The sequence below is a fragment of the Trachemys scripta genome, chromosome 6 (assembly GCF_013100865.1).
Source record: "Trachemys scripta elegans isolate TJP31775 chromosome 6, CAS_Tse_1.0, whole genome shotgun sequence".
NCBI lineage: Eukaryota > Metazoa > Chordata > Testudines > Emydidae > Trachemys > Trachemys scripta.
The window spans coordinates 86,637,726-86,663,199 of NC_048303.1; the positions used below are offsets into that span (position 1 = coordinate 86,637,726).

Sequence of the window (25,474 nt, forward strand, 5' to 3'; positions counted from 1 at the left end):
CTCTTGTTTCCCTCAGTATTTTATTTGTCTTTATTGTAATGACAGACTAACCACCGATAACTACACAGTGTCCATCCGTGTCACTCTGCAGCCACAAAAACAGCAGGGGGTTCGGTGGCACCATACAGACTAACACGGCTACCCCCTGATACTTGAGAGGCATTAAATGCAGTGAAAGAAAATTATTTCTTTACTGCCTATACAATGCAAACACTGGTAACAGGTGACTCACTGGACAGTTTTAAATTTGTTAATTTCAACACTGAATACAGAAAAATATCCCAAATTTGATCTTTTGATTAGAGGTCAGAAAAAAGACTTCATTGTCAGTAGTTCTTATCAGCTTTCACCATAAATGTGGATTATGGAAGTTCAACTGTAAAGCTAAAATTAAATTGCAACTAGCCTTTAACCAGTCCATTAATGAACATTTAAACTACATAAACAAGTACAGTACCACAGAACCTCACAAATTCTCACTTCACTGATCTGCAAACCAGAGAATTCTAACCAAGAAACCATTTATTAGCAGCACGCAGTAGGAAGGTGCCCTGTTACCAAGACTTTTACAACTTATACTACAGAATACTTACTAGTATACTATTAAATATTACCATCAATAATTAATGACACCTGCCAGAATAAATTAACAAAGTACTTTATCAGACAGTGTCCTTGATTTTTATCTAAAATCAAATTTGTTTGTTTAATTTTCTGAATCAGGAACTAAGCAATCTGCTGTGATGAATGTAGTAGTAGTCATTAGGGCAAATTAGCAAGGTTTTACTCTGTTAGGTGACAATATAGCTTACAAAGGCCTGAGCACCCACAAAACCTATCAAAGTCAAAAGAAAGGGTAGAGGGTAGTTAATTCACAGGAAGAGGAAGAAAACTATAAACAATGTACATTTACTACTCCACCCAAACCAAAGGTTTCATTCTTCCTATAGTTAGATAACAATTAGCCTCTGTTAACTTACATTTTGTTAGAAAATTAAACAGACTAACTTCTTTAGAAAAATATCTGCAGGGATTAAAGATATGGTTTCTGATTTTCAAAGGGGGAGCCACAGCTAAAGTCTATGGAATTGTGGGTTTTCTGAAAATTAAGTCCACACAAACCTAAGCAAGGTAAAATAAATATCAGAGAGATACTCTTAAAAATAGTAGCTCAATATATGATTTCTTGAAAGAGTTTCAGAATGCAGGTTGTGCTCATGTGGATGTTGTGATTTGTCTCCTTTAAGTGTGTCTGCTACATTCCTGGGAGATGGCAGACTTAGCATTTATATCACACTCTGGATTTGTTTGTGCAGTGTCACCCAAGGGAGTAAGCTGTAATGCCATATTACGGTACAAATGTTCACTTAGGGCTGATCTAAGAGTTAAAGAGAAACACAAGTCTATCCATAATCAAGTTTAAGTTCCATGTACAAATATGAACATCAGAACAGGCACCTGAACAATTTGTGTTCATGTGTTGCTGTTCACACAACCATTCCTTCTCCTCCTCTAAAACACTGGCCTCTCAAGTACAGCCTCCACACACAGGGTCTCCAACTCCCTTTCCTCCTCCTCCTGCTCTAGTGTAGACCATTTGCAGTGGCCTTTGGAAGGGCCACCAGATTAGCCAATGACTCCCCCAATCTTGCAAAGCTCTCTTATGTGGCAGGGGGCACACCTCCCGCACACAGGCTGAGAAACACACCCTAACTTGCTGCAGTCACTCAATGACTCAGTAAAAGTCCCATGATCCTTAGTGCTGGGAACTCAGAAAACTGTGGAGTTAAGGGAATCTCTAGTTACCAGGGGGGTTCTAGCTAAGGATTATGGGGTCCCTATGTTGGCTCTGACCAGCTGCAGCAAAACAGGGACTGTTTTGGCTTCCAGTGTTTCATGCCAACACCCCTGCCTTGTGCCTACTACCCTTAGTGCTTCCAAAGACCTGGCAGATGCAGCAGCTCTCCCTCAGGCCCCTCAAAGCAGAGCAGCCAAGTTCAGCAGCTGCTGAAGAGAGATTTGATCAGTGCTGGACCGAGATTACACAGTACTTCAAAGAGATTTGTATTTTGCATCCCATGTTGCTTTTCCCCTGCACTCTTGCCTATCTCTTCCCTTCTTCATCCACCAACACTGCTGGCAACACAGGAGAGCTACTAAATACCAGGATGCTCTTTGCTCCCCAATCACCAGCGCTCTCTGCTCTGCTTGACACACATAGCCATGACAGGAGCATGTACTCAACAGCATCTATATGAAACAGAGCATTCATCTGATTTCCAACCCGTTCTCCTGAGGGGCGGCTCTAGGCACCAGCAAAGCAAGCTTGGGGCAGCCTATTTGCAGGGGCAGCAGGGATCCAGCATGGGAGCTGAGAACCAAAAGGGGGCCCTGGGAGCTGTAGTTCCTTGGTTAGCTCCCTGCCTATAGAGCCAGCCCTGGAGCAGGGAAAGAACTACATTTCCCAGCATTCCCTTGGCCACTACCAACAGGAAAGAGGGGGAGCGAGTGAGGAAGCTGAGACCTTATACTGCAGCCTGCTTTGAATGGAGAGCTGCACTGTGAGTAGGGATCCATGTTTTAACATTCAAAAAATAGGACACTCCACGGGGAGGGAGGGTAGCCCCACCCTGCCCCCATCCACTCCCTCTGACTGCCCCCCCCAGAAACCTCAACCCATCCAACCCTCCTGTTCCCTGTCCCCTGATCACCCCCTCCCGGGACCCCTGCCCCAACTGCCCCCCAGGACTCCACCCCCTATCTAAGTCCCACTGGTCTTCTTGTCCTCAACTGCCCCCTCCTGAGACCCCCCAACTTCCCCCCTAGGATCCCACCCCCTACCTGTCCCCTGACAAACCCCTGGGACTCCGATGCCTATCCAACTGCTGCCTGTCTCCTGACTGCCCCCCCCTTCTCCCTGACCCATCTAACCCCCCCTTCTCCCTGTCCCTTGACTGCCCCCCCGGAATCCCCTTCCCCTTCTCCAACCCCCCAGCCCCCTTACCATGCCACACAGACCAGCGTGTCTGGCTTCGCGCAGCGCAGACACGCTGCTGCATACATGCTGCCGTGCTTCCCTGCGGAGCCACAGCCCCCCCCCAGCACCTGCCTTCCAGATTTGAACACCTCAAAATTCAGGAGTGCTCAAGCTCAGTTTGGGCGGCTCTTACTTCATTTCTCCCAAATCAAATATACTGATCCACTGTAACTTGCTGTAGAAAAAGCAGGATAAAATTGAGCAAGAAATGCTTCCCAGTGGTTATTAGGACTGGAATTGCTATTTTCAACAGCCATTGCCTTTTCTTTGTTTGTTTGTTTGTTTGTTTGTTTAAAAGGAAGACAGTGATATTGCATTGGCAAATTCCCCATAGAAAGAAAGACTGGAACAAAAAATTAAAGGCACCTCAACTTTTCCTCATTTATGTAGGACAGTCTTATAATATGCATCCAGATATCCTCCAATCACACAAGCTGAAAATTGTTCCACTTTACTGCAGTTCTGTAACCATATGTGAACCAATCCTGTCTGTGTTCTGTGCACACCCAAAATTCCTGCTGAATGACCCGCCCTGGGAGCGAGTTACCAGTGACCCAGGGCTGCGGCGGAAGGAGGGTGCAGGGCGGGGGCGGGGGGAGAGCCCAGGGCTGGGGTGGCAGGAGCTGTGTGTAGGGGGCAATGGTGTGGGGGTAGGGGGAGCCCAGGGCTGGGGCGGCAGGGGGGTGCGGGTGGGGGGGTGAGAGCCCAGGGCTGGTGCGGGTCTGGGGGCGGAGAGCCCAGGGCAGTGGGTGTGGGTGGTGGAGAGCCCAGAGTTGGGGCGACAGGAGGGTGTGGTGAGGAACCCAGGGCTGGGACGGGGGACAGCCAACATTTTTTTTGCTTGGGACGGCAAAAAACCTAGAGCCGGCCCTGGTTCTCCTCTCTGGTTATGGGTTTCAGGCCCAGTGGGAGTGCAGAGAAGAAGAGCAGTCTGGTGTTGTGAAGCACTCACAGAAAGGTTAGAGCTGCAGAGGGCAGATACTACAGAAGGAAGAAAGGCAGAGCTTATTTCTACCTTCTTCCCATTCCCCCTCCAATTCACTCTTCTTTGCCTCTTTCCCCATCCAAATCTATCCACTGCGTGTTGCCTTGCCCTCCTTCCTTCTTTTCCTCCATGCTTGCTTCATTCTGCTCTCTCTCTGCCCACCAAGGAAAACAAAATGAAACTTACTATCTGCTAGTGAGCTGCAATTTGAGTCAGAAACATTTGTGCTCAGGAGAGGAATCAAGCCCAACTGCTCCCCCTGCCACTAGATCTGAGGCTAAGGAATACTTTTTCCAACTAGTAAGAAGTGAAACTACCTGACAATTGGTCCAGGACCCTGTGGAAGTAAGCAACTGAAGCAAGGTGATGAGAATTATCATACCATTTCTCCTCAAACCAGGGGAGATTAGTATTTTGCCAAATGCTGCGAATTGAAACCTGCAAAGTCTGCTTCAGGTAACCCATACAAAGTGGACTCTGCAGGGGTTCCCTCACTTTTTGCACACAGTTACTGAGATCTGCATGGAAAAATACAGGATTATTTGTTTGTGTGTTTTCTTTTTAAACAGGCACAATTTATAGCCTAAGTTTTGAAAATGTGATGCTAATAACATTCATTTTTAAAGGAAAATAAAGATTCTATTAATCTAGGGATTCTGTGAAAGCTACAAATAACATTTTTAAGGTAGGTAACATTTTGGGTCTGTTCATCTTGAAAGCATTCTTTTCAATTTAATGAATATATATACCATTTCTATATTTAGATATTTTATTCTGATGCATTTCTGAGCAACAGTTTATTTTTAAAAGATTTTTTAAAAAAACAAACATTCTAGCTAAAGCTCACAATATTAATCCACAAGGTGTAAAGAGTCAGAGAGACCTTCTCCTGAGATTTCATGCAGTGGCAAATATACCATCTTGAAGCCAAGAGCTGAAAGCATGTTTGCTTTTCCTGCCTGGCAGTAACTTAACTTCATAATTGTTTTACTTTAAAGTATATTACCGCAGTTGGGGATCTGCATGTCCGAAAGGGGTATCCTCTTGTTGTTGTCATTTATGCAGTAAAAATCCTGAGTTTCTGTGTTAGAAAACTTGGTCTCCTGAAATATCTTGATCCACATAACATCACAGGAACACTTGAACGGATTGTCCACTAGAATCCTATAGCAAAAATTAAATCATTTAAAAAAAATCAGTTGACATCATATGTCTAGAAACATTGCTGTGTAGGTTTTTGGTTTGTTTTTAAATGTCACTCCAAGTGCAGCCTAGAAGCAAAATACTTTGCTTAATAAAATTATGGAGCCAGATCCTCAATAGTATAAATGGGTACATCTCCACTGAAGTATTAATCTACAATCCATTTACTCCAGTTGAAGATCTGGTCCATGGTGCTTATCACAGATCTGAGATACCACACACAGGGCCAGATTCTGATCTCAATTTCACCCGTGAAGTTACTCCATTCTCTTCAATGAAATCATTTTGGATTTTTACCAGTTAAATGGAGATCAGAATCTGTTCCATAGTGGATTTTGGTCTACTGATTTATAAAGTACACTCCTGAAAAGACTTCATCGCTGTATGTGGTGGACTCTTTATGGACCCATTCAGTCCCATATTATGATTAAAGTTTAACAACTCTAGTTGTAAACAAGAATTTCACACACCTTTAAGAAGAAATCATCCGTATGACTCTGGAAGATGACACAGTGAAAGGCTTTAACTAATATCAACCAGAACCTAACTAAAAAAAGGGCTGTAACCCAGTGTATAAACACCACGCAGCTATACAACACACTATATGGAACTTCAATCAGAGTTTAGCCCACCTACCTGATTCTAATTTCAATACTCATGAAAACCTTAGCCCAGTGTAATGTGATGAAGCCTGAGTGAAGTATAATGGAGACAATCTAGATGCCTGACTCAGAAATGGTCCAGGTTTTCACCTTTTCTCCTAAAAGCACAGGTGAGTTCCAACTGATACGTTTGTTAGTGTTTCTTTGTGACCCCTAAAGACATTTCATTATAAAAAGAGTAATGAAACTCCACAAATGACCATGATGCACGTAAGCTATATTCTAGTTGCCCACAAAATCTGTTGCCTTTAGCATTAAAAGCTGCATTCTCATTAATAGGCAGCAATTTAAAATGTCAAATTTGTAGAAATCAAGACAAACCCACGAGTCAGTTTCTCAGAAAAGTAACGTTTCCCCAAGTTTCACACATAAAGGTACAACTACACTGTAGCTGGGAGTGTGCTTCCCAGCTCAGGTAGATAGATATGCATTAGCTATTTGAGCTAGCATTCTAAAAATAGCAATGTAGCCAGAGGTAACAGAGGTGTCAGCTCAGGGTGCACACCTAGGGTTCTGGGTGGGTTTGTACTCAGGTGGTTAGCCCAAGCTGCCACCCATGCTAAAACCATCAACACAGCTATTTTAGCACACTAGCTCAAGCAGAGCTAGTGTGGGTCTGTCTACCTGAGCTGCAACACCTTTTGTGGATAATTTATATTAGCACAAGTCATCCAGTTGATTTCAATGGCACTACTTGTGTGAATAAGAATTACTTTTTAAAAATCTCTCTTTGGTTAATAATAAGCAAGCAACCGTTTTCTTCCATTGTTTTAACTTCCCATGGGAGTCACACCATGGTGACATTCTGCAGAAAGGGGAGGAATAGAAGCATGATTGTCCCTTCCATGCACTTACTGGCTCAGTGAGTAGCAATTAACATTTTCATCTCATTTGCTGTAATTCTGCAGTTGCAGCTACAATTTTGTTTTTAAAACAGAATCCTTTCAAAGCGGCTTCTCATTTCCCTTCTCCCCAGAGTCTGGAGAACATCTTCCACCTCACCCTGGCCTGCAATTTCATTCACTTACACTTTGATTTAAGTGTCTTCTATCAAAAGTACACCCACAAGTCAGATTTAAAGCAAGCTTCTCACAAGCTATTTATGGGCAACATTCTATCCTTCAGATCCTGCCTCCAATATTCAGTTTTCCCTCCATTCTTGGGATCCTCACCGATGTCAATTATCTCCTGGACTTTTTAATCTATTTGCCACCCTATTGTCTGATCAACTGTACAACAGTTTTACTGTCCTATTGATACCATGTCTTCCAACTGCTTTTCTACCAAGCACACCCGACCTCTGCCCTAGCTCACTATCTCTTCCACTTTCCTGGTTTTCCTCTCTCACCTTCATCCATTCTGTCCTCCCCACTTTACCACTACCAACTCTATATCCTCCTCTCTCCCCACCAACCCTGTTCCCACATGCCTTCTCACCTCTACAAATACCTGTCTTACCTCTACATCCTGTCTCTCTATCTTCTTATATGGACCCTGAGCACTGTAGTATCTAACCACCTCAAACATTAATCATTTATCCTTGCAATGTGCTATGAGATAGGGAAGTAGTATTCTTCCAGTTTTCCTAACCGTGGCTCACTCTCAACATCCATTTCCTCTGTCCCTGCTCCCAAACTGCTGAATGCCTATGGCATAAATCCCATGATTACATTACAAATGTATTCTCTCCTACTCCACTGCTGCCAGACGCTTTGCCAATAAGCACTACTTTCCTACCCGCATGGAATTGAATTCCCACAACCCTTCATTGAACTGAATTCCCACAATTCCTCTTGCTTATTTAGAATCTTCAATTCCCTCCTACAGTCCACATCTTGAGCCCTCTTCTTCCTTTGCACAGGGATCACACTAACATCTTCAAAAAGATCAACATGATTCACTGTGATCTCACTGAACTAACTTGTAAATTAGTACCTTTTGCACCTTCAAATCCCTTTCAAAACCCAGTTCAACCATGACACCTATAAGAAATTGGTCACCTGATAACAGAGCGGTCCAGAGGTGGTCAATATAGCTCATGTGTAAACTGAAGTTATTCAATTTAATACAGTGGAGTAATTCCAGATATACACTGACATAAATGCCTGCAGAATTTGGGCTTAGAATTGAAATTAGTACTTTTTCACAGTCACCCTGAGCCAATTCAGGCTATCAGTTACACTTGTGAAATCCAGGGGGCAAAAATGGCTCCATATCTTTTCCTAGTTGTTCAGTAACACTAACAGAACCCCAGACAATATGTTTTTGTTTCAACAGCTTGCTTTGTGCATTAAGATACTGTGCACCAATCTAAATAGTATCATCTTCATTGCTGAGATGATATCAGCTACCAAATAGAGAGATGAAAGTTATTGCCAGATGTCAGGTAAAAGTGCCTTTTTTGGGTGGACATGTGCAGAGAGAGGAATATAAGGAGAGTTTGCAATTTTAGGAAAAATTACAGATACCTAACAGAACAGATCAAATGGAAGCATTTTGCAACTAGCTATTCTTTCCATTTGAATGCTCAGTGATTACCAAATTATGGAAGAAAATTCCAGTGAATGAAGTTCTGTGGACTGTAAAGTGATTACACCACCTTAATCATCAATAGAGCATACCTAAGGGGCATAATCTCATCTTGGTGCCAGGGATTTGTGCACTTCATTTCTCCTATACTCCAAAAGGTGTCTGAGATTACAACACATTCTTCTTGGCTAATATTGCTGACTTGTCTACTTTATATCTCCAGGGCCCTGATCTTATACTGAGCTCTGAGAAACCAGAAACCTTTCCATTTCAAAACAACCTGTTCAGCTTACTGGTTTCTGAAAGTCCCTTCTTTAGGCACCTAGCACTCCCCATGAATTGTTTGGAGAGTCTGGATGCCTACCTTGTGACTGACAATTTCCCTGGCCTACAGGCTCCTTAAGTAGTTAGGTGTTGCAACACTGAGTGGAGCAAACCCTAAATGCCAGGGCCCAAATACTTAACCTCTTCTGTGTGTAGGTTAACGCAGAGAGAGGGTACTTCAGGTTTCCACCTTCTTTAATCCAAAAACCAATAGTTTCATGTGAAACAATTTCAAAATAGAACATTTTAAAGCTGACAAGGAAAGGCAAGTTTTATCCATATTCATTTATGTTGCACTGGAGAGAAAGCAAATGTCATGGTGTTTTGCTCCAGTATTGCATTAAAATAATACCTTTTTTAAACAATGTCATCATCCACAGGCAACTTATCTTTTCTAAAGATATGGGATGAAACTCTGGCCCCACTTAAGTCAATGGCATCCATTGACTTCAATGGATCAAGCCCTAAAAGCTCTCAGACTGCTATTCTATTTCGAACACACAAATAATCTTCATTTTAAAAAAAACCTCACTACTTACAGATCAGATAAATTCAGATGGCGGAAAGTCTTCTTATACAAACTTGAGAGCTTGTTTCTGGAGAAATTACTGTGAGAAAACAGAACATTAGATTTTATTAGTATTTCTGGTTTTCATAACCAAACTATAGAAACAGTGTTGTTTTGAAAATTGAGCCCAATCTAACCCCCAAGAAAATCTCTGGGTTTCCTTCCTTTGAGTTCAATAGGAGATGGATAGGGATCTAAATTCTTCTGATAGCCCAATATGGCTTTGAAGATTCCTAATCCAACAAGTACCTTGTTTTGATGGCTTGCTTCATAAACAAATTCAACACTGGACAAAATTTTCATCTTTCAACACTTCTAGCCATGCAGAAAAAACAGTGGATTTCATTTCAAAAGGACCTGTGTAAAGTCCAGATGTTGGTTACATGCCAATTTATCCATAAGCAAATGGGTGTTTCCCATACCTTCTTTGAGTCTGCACTGCACTCTGCGCTCATCTAACCCCAACCACATGCTAGCACACATCCTCAACATAAGCCTTTTAGTTATTCTTTTCAAAACCGTGTGTGCAATAAGAGAGAGATCAAAAGGAAAATTGTAAAATGCTAACATTAGGGGGGTTTATGTCAATTAAGCATTTACTGCTTCCAAATATAATTTACTGAAAGGTTCTCTCCAAGTTTTTTAGGACAGAGAAATGTTTACCTTAATCAGAAACGCCTCACTCTCAAACCTGTAAAAAAAATGTTCCCCGCCTTTCCTCCACAAATCAGAAAACGGCTACTTTTTCTTGTGGTTCTATCAATGCACTAGTTAATGGTATAGAGAGCAGCAGTAAACTGTAACACTGCCAACAGCCCAGTGCAAATTAGTATTATGAGCCAAAATACCACATGCATTTTATACGGTATTACGAAGGCACTAGAGGGACTCCATAGTTAATGTTGCATTGAAATTTGCACTTAAACCAGGGATTTATGTAGTTACACCTTTAACCTTGATTGAACTGATCAAGGTCTGCCTTAGCCCTCCCTAGATTTGACCTTGCCCAGATAAATCAAGGTTAAAGGTGTAACTTGCATCTACAACAGGGAAGATGTTGTGGGTAAGTAAGAATTAGGTACCACATGTTCGCTAACCCTGACCTAACCTTAATTTCTTTCCATGAGCTAGACAAACTCTGTGTTAGAGGCTGGAGGTTAGGTGACCCAGTGCTTTAGGGCCCAGTACTGCAAGCCATGCCTATATGAATAGTACTTACTCATTCAAATCAGTGGGCCTGATCCTCCATTGCCTTGCACCTTACATAGCCATTTACACCTGTGAAAAGGGGGTGTAACATGCTACCTTACCGAACTGTCACTTTGCACAGGTGTAAATGACTATGTAAATGACTCACAGGAGCACCTGTGATTACCCCACCTTTATGAAACACAATTTTGAAAAATGATAAGAAACTCCATGGGCCTGACCCTCCTTTTGCTTACACCAGCCAAGTAGCTCCAATGGAGTTACTTCTGACTTATGCCAGTGCACATAAGATCAGAATGAGGCTCACTGTATTTATGGAAAACAAGAACAAAAAAGCTCAACTGCATTCCTGGTTATGGGCTGACACATTTAGGGCTTTATGACTAGTCTTTTCTTCCAGGCAGTTAAGGGCCTTCAGAGTTTTCAAACTGACATGTAATTCAATTGAAATTCTTGAGTCCTATGTTGTATATATCATCTTGAACTATATTATGTCAATACATTTATTGTTATATATATTTTTCATAAACTGAGCACTTTATATTGATTACTAAAATCTCTGCTTTGGGCCCTTCAATCCACAGTAAGTGAATAGACATAGACCAAGGTTACTAGATGGTTGGTAAAGATGCAGTTATTTTTTTCTGGGAGGGTAATTAAAAGTTAGCTCCTCAGTTCAATATCATAGTAAAGAATGACTACGGCTAGCATCCACAATAATAAGTATATACACACATAAGACTTCGTTAACTTAGAGTTAAGGGCCTAGATCCTGAGCTACAGCCAAGCTGTGCTCAACAGCTTGAGAAGTGAAGAGAAGATGAAGGAGGGGAGGCAAAAGGAGTGTTAAACCTGCTTCATGCACTCTACTTTCGATCCGTTTCTCATCTGATCACAAAAACACAAAAAAAACCTTGTACTAAACATTTACACCGTGATTAAAAAAAAAAAAAAAATCAGATCAACTCTCCAGTCCCTGTTACTAAACATGTGTTAGCTAATCCCAACCTAACCACAAGTGTTTCCTACTGTAGATACAAGATACTGTTAACCTTGATTTAGCTGTTCAAGGTCGACTTTAGCGAGGAGCCTGAGGCCAATCTCAACCAGTTATATCGAGATAAAAGGTGTTAGCCTGTATTTACACAACAGGGAAAAGGAAAAAGGCTGTAGTTAGGTCAGGATTAGATATATAGCTAATGTAGGTCTCTTTTCTTAATCTAGTCAAGTCCACAGCACTCAGATACCATGGTGATAGCACACTAAAAATACCAAAGTAGATTTGAATATATAAACTGTATACAATTATGTAACTTCTTGGTACATGACAATGGCTTTTTAATGTTTTCGGAAATATTCACTACTTGTGACCTTTATTCCTACAGTTAAAGGTATTAATATAAAGGAAGTGCATTAAACAGGTCTATTAAAAAAAATTGTTACTGCTGCTGAGTTTATAAATTACAGCATTGCTACAACAGCACTGTTTAATAGCTTTTAAAGGTGATTGTTGAGTAATTTGAGTCTAAGGTCAATGAGAATACCAGAATTAAACTAGCAAAGCTATTAATTACATTTAAGTGATATCTATTGCAGCATTTCACTTTCTTTTGTTTACATTATTACTGAACCTTAATCATCATACATCAGTTGTGGAAAGGCATTTTGGCTACAGAGGTTTGGCCCAGAAATTAAGTTGATGCCAAAAAGCATTTGAATAGCTGTGTGTTAGTAGATTCATTAGCATCTGATATTATTATATGCTATTATTATTTATGTTGTAAGAATACAGTGTTTATTTTTTAATGAAGCCTTGTGACTGCATTAAAAGATTTCTCCTGTGAGAGGATTACAGCCATAATATTTCTATTAGCAAAATTAAAGTTCATACAATTAACATTAATCTTCATAAGAATATTTATATGTAAAAAAAATCCCATAAACTCCAAATGGCTAGACATAAACTTTTGCTTTAAAATGAAATGTAAGATTTTTCTTAGTCTTTTGCTGAGAAGGTTACTATTAATTAAATGTGACTGATTTCAGTTTTTCACAATTTTCATTGCCCAGACCACATCTCAGGGTCCATCCTGTTCCCAGTATCCTAGGAGCACTGCCACTGATTTCAATGGTCCCAGACATTGAAGCAACAGGCTCTTTGGGAAGATTTTTTAAACTCATTAAGAAATCGTGTAAAGAATAAACAAATGAGTTTTTCTACAGAAATAATAAATCCAAAGGCCTAGGCAGAATTACCTTCATGCTAGTTGCTCTGTCACTTTAGCTCATCTATTGTAAATATACCAAGTGGCACTAAGTAATCGTTTCTGGTCTTACCCAGGCTTTTTACATGTTTGGCAAGATTACTAATCCCTCTTGTATCACTGCTCAGAAGGAAATCATAATTTAATGACCAGTTGTCACAGGAAAAGCAAGTATATGCCCAGCTAGTAGCTCTTACTTCATATGGTATTTCTATGGTTATGCATTGGTATGGCTCTGATCAAAGACATTTGCTTTATTAATGACTAGATGAAATAATTTAACATGCCTGTAAAACATGTGTTAATTCTCCCTCTCATAGTTTGGACACATAAGGGGCAACAGCCTACTACTGCTACCAGTAAACTGAGATATCATAGGTTTTTGATTAAATTACTATTAATTTTATCCTCCTATGACATATTTTTCTTGGAAAGCAAAATTGCAGAAAGGGAATTTATTGTAGTATAACAGCACCTAGTCCTGGCCCCAGTTCAGCAATCCATCTCTATTACACAAAGCACTCAATCAAGCAACTGCTTAACTTAATACCTGTGTTTAAGTCTCATTGATTCACTCATACAAATGCCTAAAGTTAAGAAGGTGCATAAGAGCTTTGCTGAATAGTGATAGACTTAAGCACTTACTTGAATGCTTTGCTGAACTAGAGTTCATGCAATGTGCTAAATCCCCGCTGCTCATTTCAGCACCTTGCGGAATTGGGACCATAATCCTAAATGTGAGAAGTAGGAGTGAGTTCAGCTCTATGCTTCTCAAAGGGCTTGTCTACACTGTGCATAGATCTACAGTGGGGGGGTGTAAATTCTAATCACCAGCATATCGCACACTAACTGGTCTATGTGGACCCTGCTGACATGTGCTAAAAAACCCTTAGTGTGTGTTAACATGGTCCCAAACAGTATTACATTAATGTTCACCAGGGAACTTTTAGTGTACCACAACAGGATCCCCATGGGCCAGTTAGTGCGTGACATGCTGGTGTGGACTAGAATTTAGTGCAGACTAACACACTGGGTAGACAAGCCCAAACTGAGAGGCACCTATCTTCTTCAGGGACATGTAAGCAAACCAACAAAAACAGAAGAAACTGAGCTGGTCATTTTTCTGAGTTGTTTTCACAGAGGACTCCAGACTACTCATCCTTTGCCAAGTCCAAAGCGGAAATGATCCAGCACAACAAAATTAACAGGTTGCCCCTGCACCAGTTGCTTATGATACAGTTCCACTTTCATGCCAAAGTTATTAGCAAAAGATCTTTATACACCTCCCTTTTTAAAACACTTTATACCAGGAGAATATAGAGAAGAAAGGGAAGGGAAGTAACCAGCTCTGGGCAGTTCTGTCTTACAAGACATGAGCTGTTCTGACTCACATGTACTGCAGGTTGGTGTTTTTCAGAAATGCCTGACGGGACACAAACTTTAAGCCTGAATCCACCACGGTTCTGTGAAAACATATAATGTTAAAATTGTTAGTGTTGGTCGGTTAAAATAAAATTGATTAATAAATAATAATAATGGTTAGAATAAGATTTGGGATTACAATTAACCTAGATCATTTGTAATTAATTAAATTGTAACCTCTTTGGGGCAATGACCGTCTTTTTTTGATTCATATTTGTACTGCGCCCAGTGCAATTAGGCCCTGCTCATTGACTGGGGCCTATAAATCCAATTGTAAGAGAAACTACAACTATTAATGTTAAACAAAAATAATAAGTCAGATACTCACAGATTTTTCAGTCCAACATAAAGTCCAACTTCATTGTTATTGATGCTTTCTAATTTCCGCTGGTTTGCGATGTAACTATAGAAAAAACAAGACAGAGAAAGCAAGTGAAGAAAGCTGCTTCATTACCTGTTCTTGTTATTTAGATTGGCTCAGGCACTGTTTATAGATGAAATATAAAAGGTGATGAAGGTTTCTGACCAACTTCAGTCAACACGGAGTCATGGTTCTTGTGTCTGCAGAGCTAAATACTTCTTGCCACCTTCCCAAGTATTTAACTGGCTGCCTTGTTGCAGAACATTTAATTTTTACTCAGGGGAAACAATCTTGCACCGAGAGGGAGGTCTTCACACTGAGCAGATAATAAACAAAATTTCTTTATAATGCCACTTTCTCTGAAACCTGGCTCATTACTTTTGCATAACAAGAAGGCCAGACCCTCAACTGGTGTAAATTGTGCACAAGTAGAGTCTGGCCCTAGTTTTTAATATTGGATACATTTAACATCATCACTCATTAAGCTGTTTTTCTCCCTGCCCCTTAGCTGGAGATTTATTTACACCATACTACAATTGGAAGACAAAACAAACTAATCATTCTTGGTTGTATTATGCATACGATGAGCCCCAGCTGAATATAGCACAACAAAAGGAGAAAGCATCATGATAGATCAAAAGCATCAGCCAACGCCACTATGCCCCAGGAACCTCTTTATGTGTCACCAATGTAGCAGATATGAGCATCAAATGACAGTGATGGCTCTGCAGGATTTCTTGGGATAAGAGTAATACAGTGAAGCCATTGTAAAATAATAAAAGAATACAGAGTTCCTTACATAACCTTGTTATCCCATGGATTTTATAAACCAATCTGATTTAAACTCTTGAAACTCATTAAGGGCCAATCCAAAAACAATGAATAACATATTAAAGATGATGGATAATGAAATCCTCCCATTTGAGAGCCATCAGGCAGATCTTCCCATTCTCTGTGAAACTATATTCAAGCATGACAGGGGATGTCATTCAGAATCTTCCTCTACCTGTGTGACCTTGGAAGCCCCTCAATGCCAACTGGCCGAGGGCACACTATACCTTAACTCACATCAGATCTGACACACTCATTGCCTCAACATACTGTAGTCATGATCTGTATCTAAAAGGCAGCATGTAATGCGTTATATGCAAATGGATAGTATTATTGTGGGAGGTGTGTATGGTGGTGTATAAAGAATAGTAGATGTGTGCTGGAAAATATGTTCTTAAAATATGGTTGGCAAGCAGTGCATAATCCCAGCTGTCCTAGACAAAGGAATGTTGTTTCACCTGCTTGACTGTGTCTCCAATGTAAATTGAGCAAGGCAAGGCCAGAAACAATGAAAGTACATTTACATATAAGGTAAACAAAGCCATCAAACTAGAAAATGGGGGAAATGACCACTTAACAACCACGATGGGGGATGGAAGCTGTACCCTCAGGAAGCCTTCCTGGCTCTTGAAACAGAGACAATGGACTTTGAGAAATACAGGCAGAAACAGAAAGTCATTTTGGCATCCTCACCTGAGGGAGAAAAGAGGCCTTGAAAACTGAGAAAAATGGGTCTTTCAACCCAGGTGGTGGAAGTCTCTGAGAACTGACTGTAGATGAGAAACTTGCTTAGACAAAGATTGTAACTTGCTAACATACGTTTTAGTCACTAGACAGCACATTTTGTTGTCTTTGTAATCTTTCATCTCTCTTTCACTCTTACACTCTTATTTGAAATCATTTAAACCTCTGTTTGTTAATAAAACTTATTGTTTTATTACAAGAACATTTCTCAGTGTTGTTATATGGAAGAGAAGTGTAAGTCTTCAGCTAACCTAACAGGTTGCCATGTGCTCTGTCTTTTTGGAGGCAGTGAAATTAATAACTTCTGTGAGTGTCCAGTGAGAGGGAACTTGGGGGATTGGGGTTCACTGATTGTTACCAGCATGGGCAAGGATTAGACTGGCAGAGGCCTGAAGAGTTTGCTGGCAAGGCAGATGAACTGGTGTGCCAGAGAGCTGACACACAGCTTAGCAGCAGCAAAGCTCTTTCTTGGTGAGGCAGAGCAGTAACACAGTGGCTCACAGTTCTGCGTGGCCTGAGCAAAACATCACAACCTGCTGCTCAGTTCTAGGAGTAGTGAATATGGCTGTGAGGTTTCAGAGCCACATCCCCCACTATGTGGTCAGTGTTCAATCAATAATTAGTACCATAGTTAGACTGGGAGAAGACTGGAGAGAAATATCAAGGGACAGGAATTTAGGAAGATATATGCAGGGGCATGGAAGGCGGAACCAGAAAGGACATAGAATCAGGGTAAGAGAGATGGGGCAACCAATTTTAGCTGAAGATCAAGCCTGCAACAAAGTTGTAGTTGCTACATACACTTACATAACTCTACAATACCACATAACACACCATAAAGATCAGCCATTCCAATTCGAATCATAAAAGCATTTATTTATTCCATCAGCACCTCTCACTATGAGAATGTGGGATAACACTCTGATAACTGGAACTTAATGAGCACGTGTAAATCAGCATGTGTAAATCCACTGAAGTGAATCCTTTACACCAGCCAAAGATCTGGTCTTAAATGCACAATACATAAAATCAACAGTATAATCTAACAGTTTTGTTCCTTTACAGAACAAAATGAGGCATGGCTGCTGGAATTAGTGGTGCTGGGGGTCCTGCCGCACTCCCTGAATTGAAGTGGTTTCTGTCATACACAGAGTTTACAGTTTGGTTCAATGGCTTTCAGCACCCCTACTATACAAATTGTTCCAGCACCCTTGAAATGAGGGGACAAATTTCAGGTTCAATGAATAGTATGAGGTCAAAAGGAGCCCACTCACACCAAGTTAGACTGTAAGCTCTGGGGCAGGGACAGGCTTTGTTCTGTGTTTGTACAACACCTAGGATGATGGGTCCTGGTCTAGGACTAGGGCTCCTAGGTACTATGATAATAGCAATAATTGTGCCTCTGGAGAAGGTCAAGCCACTGCATCATCCCAGTGCTGGTGCTAGCTTTTCCAAGAGGGCTGGGCTATGGCATTACCCCTCTGCACCAGCCGCCTGAACTGAAAGGAGTGGAGGAGTTGCCACAACTGCATGCATGATGTCGGAGTCCCAGGACAAAATTCAGGCTGCGTTAACCAGAATTCCTCTCAAAGCAACCACTGCAGTACAGCCTCTTTTTACACAACACCCTTAACACAGGTCATCATAGAAAGGCAAATCATAGTGTTACGAAGCCCTACGGAAAGGAAATGGACAGTTGTAGCTTACCACAAACAGGTTGTGTCCTCTTACTACCCATTTTATCTTTTGCTGAACACTTTATTTGATTAAATCTTTAAAGCTATTTCATAGCTGAGAGAAAGACAGAGATACGGCTACTGTAGCACATATACTAGGAGGGGAAGTGAATAAGATAATCCTTTGTTTAAGCCAGAGAGAGGTTTGAGATAAAAGCTCTTATCTGACTGGAAACTATTTTTACCATCTTCACAAGTACTCTACCTTGATGCTACTTATCATTATACATTAATATTCCTAAAAGCTCTGACTTTCAGTGGGCGATGTTGAGAAATGTAATGTGCTTGCCTGGCCTTAAGAATACTCACCCTTTCTCTTAAATGAACATTTTTTAGTGCAACATACAAGAAAAATATCCATACTCCATGACTGGCTGAAGTCATGTGATAAGTCAGAAGATCCCACTGTACACTGCAGCACAGTATAACAATATTGAGATTTGGAAAGATATTAACCAATCAGAACACATATACCAATTACAGCTCCAAATTGAATCCTCAGCAGTCAGCAATACTGTTCCTTGGATCACACTACAACCAAATCTCTCTCCTACTTGAATGATTCATCAGTTAACAATAGTTGTTTCCAGACCTCTAATTTCATCTCCCCATGGCCATTATGAGGCCTATTAATTCTGATAAAGACATTCAGAATCGCATTTCATACTGATTTTATACTTCAATCCACATCAAGTTGTTCACCTCAACACAATTCAAATTGTATAACATCACATACTCATATCTCACTATTGCAAGCCCATTTTAAATCTTATGTTCAAAGACATATAACTTTTTCAAAGATTTTCCTTTTGAACTGGAGCATATTCTACTTCTGCTCAGCACAAAGGTGAAACATTTGGGAAAAACTGCAGAAAATCAGCAGAACCATGTCTAAATTATGTGAGCATGAAAACAATATATTTTTCAGTCTTTAAAACAATTTGGATTCTTTTGCATTTGATTAAGATTAAGAATGAGCTCTCAGAACTGGATACTCTCATTTTGCATTTGAATAGTTCAGAAAAAAAAGGATTCATTCTAAATTTTCAAATGTGATATGTTCATATTCCTTTCCTAAGTCTGAAAACATTTGGTTAGCTGAAGCATGTCCCCTTAATTTATTTGATTTACTCCATTTTCTCTGGACAAATATAATTTAAATTACTTAATTACTAATAAATTAAATTAAATATAAATTTAAATATTAAAATAATATAAATTAAAAATAATTTAAAAACCCTCTGTTTGGAGCTGCAAGGATTTTGTTAAAAACCAGAAGTGCACTAATATTAACTACTTAGATACAAAGGAATAATACTGTAATTCAGCTCCAGTAGTATTTCTGCTGCCAGAAAATACCTTTTATGGGAAACATATTTCCTAACACTAAAGAAAGAAATAAAGAAAAAAGAACAGCAAGCTTTGGTTCATACTGCTGGGGGAAGTTTTGAAAACAAAATGAATAAACATTCCCTGGTGAACAGTCAGTGACGAGTTTCTGGGCTTCAGGGGAACTTTCACCACAGGTTATTTTTTGTCCAGTCCTTTGGGGAGAAGAGCAGAGCACTCCAGACCTTGAACTAGACTAGATGAACCTCATCATAGACTGGCAGGTCAAATATGTTTCTAGTCTGTGCTAGAAGAATGCATTAGCACTAGATATGTATGAAATGTTAAACCATGCAAAGCTCCCCAATGTTGTATTTTGTTACAAACTGAAATGTCAGACAAGGTTCATCAGAAGGTTTGCTAACATTTATGAACCTTTTCAGCAAACCTGGGCTGATTTATGAGTACGCATGAAAATCATGCAAAATATGCAGATGTGACACACCAGATGAAACTTGGCGATTTCAAATGAGTTGCATTTTGAGCTCCTTTGAAGCCTGGACTCAAAAACAAGACTAAGGGGGTGTGAACTCACATGGATTGAAAACGAAGAAAATATTTGTATGAACCTTGTCTATCAAAACTTTAAGCAGGTCCGTCCCTTGGGGGGGTGGGGAGGCGCAGGGCGGAAGTGATGAATCCATCACTTCCAGGACCGACCCGTCACTTCCGGGACCGACCATGCCGGCCAATCATGCCAGCCTGCAAGGCCCCCCAAAGCGAGGGGTCCAGAGTGGTCACCCCAATTCACCGTACCCTAGGGACAGCTATGCATCTAGAGCCCAATAATGCAACCCTTACTCAAACAGGGAATCTCTAGGTGTAGGATCAAACTCCTAATTAGATATACCCCCTGGAAGATGCTCCAATACCATGACACTTATCACAGTCTAAATACATAGACAGACAGACAGATAGCAGGTCCTCTACAAATATACAGGCTTGATCCTGCTCTAATGTATTTCTATGAGTGTCTTCTAATTGACAGCAGTGTTACCAACAGAACTAGAATTCACCACACTGACCACCCCATATCTCAAGAAACAAAACCATTAACCCCCAGAAGGACTTTCTACAATCTCAAAAGGGAGAAAAGCCAGAGGGTCAAAGAAGCCCACTATGGATTTTGCTATAGCCAATCTAGTTTACTTTGTGGTGTAATGGGCACTGGTACATAACCCTAAACACTTGTCTATACAGTGCCCTTCGTGTGTACTAGCAGGGGTGTAAATTCTAATGGGTACCAGTGTGTCGTGCACTAACTGGCCACGTGGACCCTGGTGGCATGCACTATATGTACCTTAGTGCATGTTGATGTAGTACTGTTTGAAATGGAACTACATTAATGAACACTAGGGAACTTTCAGTGTGCACCAGCCAGGTCCACAGATACCAGTTAGTGCACAACACACTAAAATGCGTTAGAATTTACATCCCTGCTGGTGCGCATTAAGGTGTCGCATAGACAAGCCCTTAGATAGATGAGATTCTTATCTAGATACTCTTCCCATGTATCCCTGTCTATTATCAGGTTAGCGTATTTGCACAGAGTACATAGTAAAATTCTGAAAATTCCAGTAAGCTATTTTAAAAAACTAAGGCTACAATCAGTGAAATGTGATAAAGCCTTAATATTAGGAGTCAACCAATTCTGCCATAAAATACTGTAATACATTATGGACAAAATATTCAAACATGCTATTGTTTATATCTAAATTTTTAAGATTTTTGGCAAATCTCTTATTAGGAAGCTTCGCCTACAGAGCACTCTCACTATTTGCTGATACCATTTACAAAAGTATAGATTATGAACATTACAGAACAAAAAAGAACTTCGTGTATTTGTACATCTTCATCTAGGACACCTGAGCTTTGGAACTCACTCTCCTCCCCATACGGTCCAACATAGCCCATGTCTGTTAACCATCAGAGCGTACTGCATGTCTAATCCCTTTTCCCAGTCTTTTCTAGAGGAATTGAGATATATGCACTTACAGTTGGTATCTCTGGCTGGCAGGGTTATTCCACCCCCACTTCTTGGTTTTGGCAAGATGCTCTGTTTCTGTCTGCATTAGTCGGCTTGTATTATTAATATAGGACAAAGGTGCCCTAGACCCTGGACTGGCATGATTTATGTTCTGTATTAATCTAAATAAATAAAATAAAACCCTAAGAAAAACAATGGGATTTTATTGTGCATACACAGTACTGCCTACCCCAGAAGTTCAAAAGTCATGAGTCAGAAACCCCGCCAAAATCATGAGACTGACCTAAAAATCATGAGGCTTTAAAAAAAAGATTAAACCATGTACTTTGGTCTGTCTTCTGATGTTTGAACTCCCCCTGCTCGTCCCCATTGTGGGTGTGGCAGTGTCATAACTATAAAGGGAAGGGTGTAACAGCTGTCCTGTGTACAGTACTATAAAATCCCTCCTGGCCAGAGACTCCAAAATCCTTTTCCCTGTAAAGGATTAAGAAGCTCAGGTACCTGGCTGGCATCTGACCCAAAGGACCAATAAGGGGACAAGATACTTTCAAATCTTGGTGCGGTGGGGGAAGGCTTTTGTTTGTGCTCTTTGTTTGGGTTTTTGTTCGCTCTTGGAACTGAGAGGGACCAGACATCAATCCAGGTTCTCCACATCTTTCTAAACAAGTCTCTCCTATTTCAAACTTGTAAGTAAATAGCCAGGCAAGGCATCTTAGTTTTACTTTGTTTTCTCAACTTGTAAATGTACCTTTTACTAGAGTGTTTATCTTTGTTTGCTGTACTTTGAACCTAAGACTAGAGGGGAGTCCTTTGAGCTCTTTAAGTTTGATTACCCTGTAAAGTTATATTCCATACTGATTTTACAAAGATAATTTTTACCTTTTTCTTTAATTAAAAGCCTTCTTTTTAAGAACCTGATTGATTTTTCCTTGTTTTTAGATCCAAGGGGGTTGGATCTGTATTCACCAGGAGTTGGTGGGAGGAAGGAGGGGAATGGTTAATTTCTCCTTGTTTTAAGATCCAAGGGGTTTGGATCTGTATTCACCAGGGAATTGGTGAAAGGTTTCTCAAGGCTTCCCAGGGAAGGGAATTAGCTTGAGATGGTGGCAGCGGACCAGAGCTAAGCTGGTAGTTAAGGTTAGAAGTCTTCATGCAGACCCCCACATTGTACCCTAAAGTTCAAAGTGGGGATACAGCCTTGACAGGCAGCTTTACAGCATTGCCAACTTGACAAATGTTTAGTGAGTACAGTGAGTTTGGTCCCTATTACAGGAGCTCTCACTAGAGGACCCAGCTGAGATTGGGGCCCCATTGTGCTCGACTCTGTACAAACACATAGCAAGAGACTGCCCATGACCTGTAAAGCTTACAGGGTAGTGCAAAACACAGAAGTTAGTTTGTGATATAGGAGCCACCATGTCACCTCACTGAGAGTCTACCAAACATCTCTTTGTCCTGGTCTACACAACAAAGTTAGGTAGACATAAGCTGCCTTGTGTCCACCTAGTTGTGCATGTGTCTACACTTAAATTTGTCTGTCTCCCACTGATGTAAGCTTTCCATTACGCTGACTCAGTAATGCCATCTCCCCAAGCAGCATTGAGCCACAGCCAATGTTGACGTAGTGCAAATGTAGACAATGCATTACCTATGTCGACCCTAACAGTCCTCCAGCAGCTATCACCAATGCCCAACACTGACCGGTCTAGTCACAATTGTGAACTCCACTGCTCAAGAGTCATGGAGACCAGAAGCCCTACCCCCCACCTTTAAAATCCTGCAACTTTTTGAAATGCCTTAATTATCCATCTTGGTGAGCACACCTCGCAGCTCTCCATTGTTGTGTGCAACTGCCCAGCTGACCATGCTGGCTACACACTCCATATGCACTCTGGCTTGGAGCAGACAGGAGATATTGGATCTCCTGGGCCCATGGGGAAAAGATGCTGTGTAAGCACAGCTACAGACCAGCCATAGAAACATAGACCTCTATGAGCAGATTGCATAGGGGATGCTGGAGAAGGGGTACAACAGGGACCAGTAGCAGTGCTCTGTGAAAGCAAAGGAACTACATCAGGCATATCAAAAGTCCAGGGAGGCCAAGAGTTGATCTAGTGCTGAGCCATAGACATGCCGCCGCCCATGCTTGTGGTCAGTACACACAATGTTGATGCAAGAAGCCAAGTATGCATATGCACAAGCGATATAGTAATTGTATTGGCTTTATGCTGATGAAATTTGTGTCAGCAAAAGTCTGTTGTGTAGACAAGCCATTAGATGGGAACAACTTTTAATCCTGGCTGAGTAGGGCTGGATTCAAATTGGTGACCTTCAGATGAAAGGCTCTATAGCTCATTAACAATGCCCAGAAGCATCTTGTCTCCCAAAAGTGCTAATGTTATATTTTCAGTAATGAGGCTTACTTTTTGGAGAGTTTATTTAATAACATTCTGATCTTTCTGAGCTTGCACAGACAGGATCTTACACTCTCTTGGATGCACAGGCAAAATCTCCCACACAATGCTGTCAGTCACACACAAACTAAATCTGTCACATCCTGTTCTTAAAGGGACCACTACTATTAGGCAGTTACAAATAATAAAAATGCTATAATAACAAAAAACAAATACTAGCACATCTAAATTCGTTTTTACATACAAATATTTTGCAGTATAAAATCACTCCCAGAATGATGTCAGTGTCCTTATCCTAACTCTTAGTATTAAGAGGGTTTGCACACACATCCTTCAAATCCATAGCACAAACCAACCTATTTTAGTTATAGGAGTAACCAATAAGGTAAGACATGCTGTTACGTTATATGTGGACCACTCCACAGAAGGAGACACACCACACATTGTGAGTGGGTCACACAAATATTTGTAAGACAGCACAGTGCATTGGGCATCAGGATTCTTGGCTTCTCTGTTCCTGGCCCTGGAAGCAGATTGTGGCCTAGTGGTTACAGACAGCACCACCATATGTAATACCACCTCTGTTTGGGTTATATGCAGGGGACTGAACTTCTGGAGGTAAAAGCATGAGTTTCTGTTGCTTGAACTAAAGAACAGACTCTCTTATCACAGAAGTAGTAGAAGAGTTATTAACCTCTAAATGTGATTAGTTGCTAGAGGGTGACACAGAACCACACACAGTTAGTTTTGGTTACACAAGCACCTAATTTGACATACTCCTTCTGAAAGACTGTGTAACAAACAGGAAGAGACTTAACTCTATTAGACCTTTGGGTTCCAGTCCCAACTCAGCCTACGGGTAGTGACCTTGTACAAGCTCTCAGTTATTTTATCTTCAAAATTAGTGAATGATAGCTACCCCCAACCTATGAAATCTCATCAGATAGCAAGGGCTGTGACAGGCATAGAAATATGTAGAGCTACTGCTAGAATTAATGGTAGATTGTTGTGGCAGTAACAGCTACCATAGCTCAGGGCTAAGGAATCTGTCCCAATGGCACTACTCTAAGGCTACGTCTACACTACCTGCCTGAATCGGCGGGTAGAAATTGATCTCTCGGGAATCGAATTATCGTGTCTCGTCGGGACGTGACAATCGATCCCCGAATCAATGCTTGTACTCCACCAGCGGAGGTAGGAGTAAGCGCTGGCAACGGGGGAGCCGCGGAGGTCGATTTGCCGCCGTCCTCACAGCTGGGTAAGTCAGCTCCGATACGTCCAATTCAGCTACGCGAATAGCGTAGCTGAATTTGCGTATCTTAAATCGACAACCCTCCTCTCCCCCCGCAGTGAGGATGTAGCCTGAGGATACAGCCTAATGGCTCTGGCTGTGCACCCATTTCCAGGGTCTGGCTGTATGGTAGTATTAAGCAACATGATCTAAATTATGTTCTCAGATATATGTGGGATCCTGAGGGCAGGATGTGGCCCCAGATCTATTGCCTGCAACTTGTTTTCATTTTAATAAATAAAATAGTTGCATTTAAAATAGGTGAAAGAGCGGCTTTAAATTGAATGGTTATCAACAAATGGGTTGAAATCTAACTTCAATTTTTTAAAAAATAAACACCCTGATGCCTATTTTCCTGACAGCAACTTTTGCTGAGGACTAAGAGGGATACAAAAATGTGTGACAAAGGTGGAAAAGGAGCTAAAATAACCTTTCTGAACTTTTGTGAATAACCACTAGAGTTGAGCCCCAAACCAGAAACCTATTCTATGTGAATGCACAGAGTCCCACTGACTGCG

At 40.9% G+C, this 25,474-nt stretch overlaps 1 protein-coding gene across 4 annotated transcripts in view; it reads right to left on the bottom strand.

Annotated features, from left to right (window-relative positions):
- Positions 1-25,474, bottom strand: part of NTRK2 (neurotrophic receptor tyrosine kinase 2) — a 273,512-nt gene that overhangs the window by 234,808 nt on the left and 13,230 nt on the right. For all 4 annotated transcript variants that reach the window (XM_034774168.1, XM_034774167.1, XM_034774169.1 and 1 more), the window contains exons 3-6: positions 14,532-14,606; positions 14,173-14,244; positions 9,280-9,348; positions 5,029-5,186 (exon numbers count right to left, since the gene is read on the bottom strand). In XM_034774168.1, the coding sequence (XP_034630059.1) occupies positions 5,029-5,186; positions 9,280-9,348; positions 14,173-14,244; positions 14,532-14,606 (374 nt within the window). The remainder of the gene's footprint in view (positions 1-5,028; positions 5,187-9,279; positions 9,349-14,172; positions 14,245-14,531; positions 14,607-25,474) is intronic.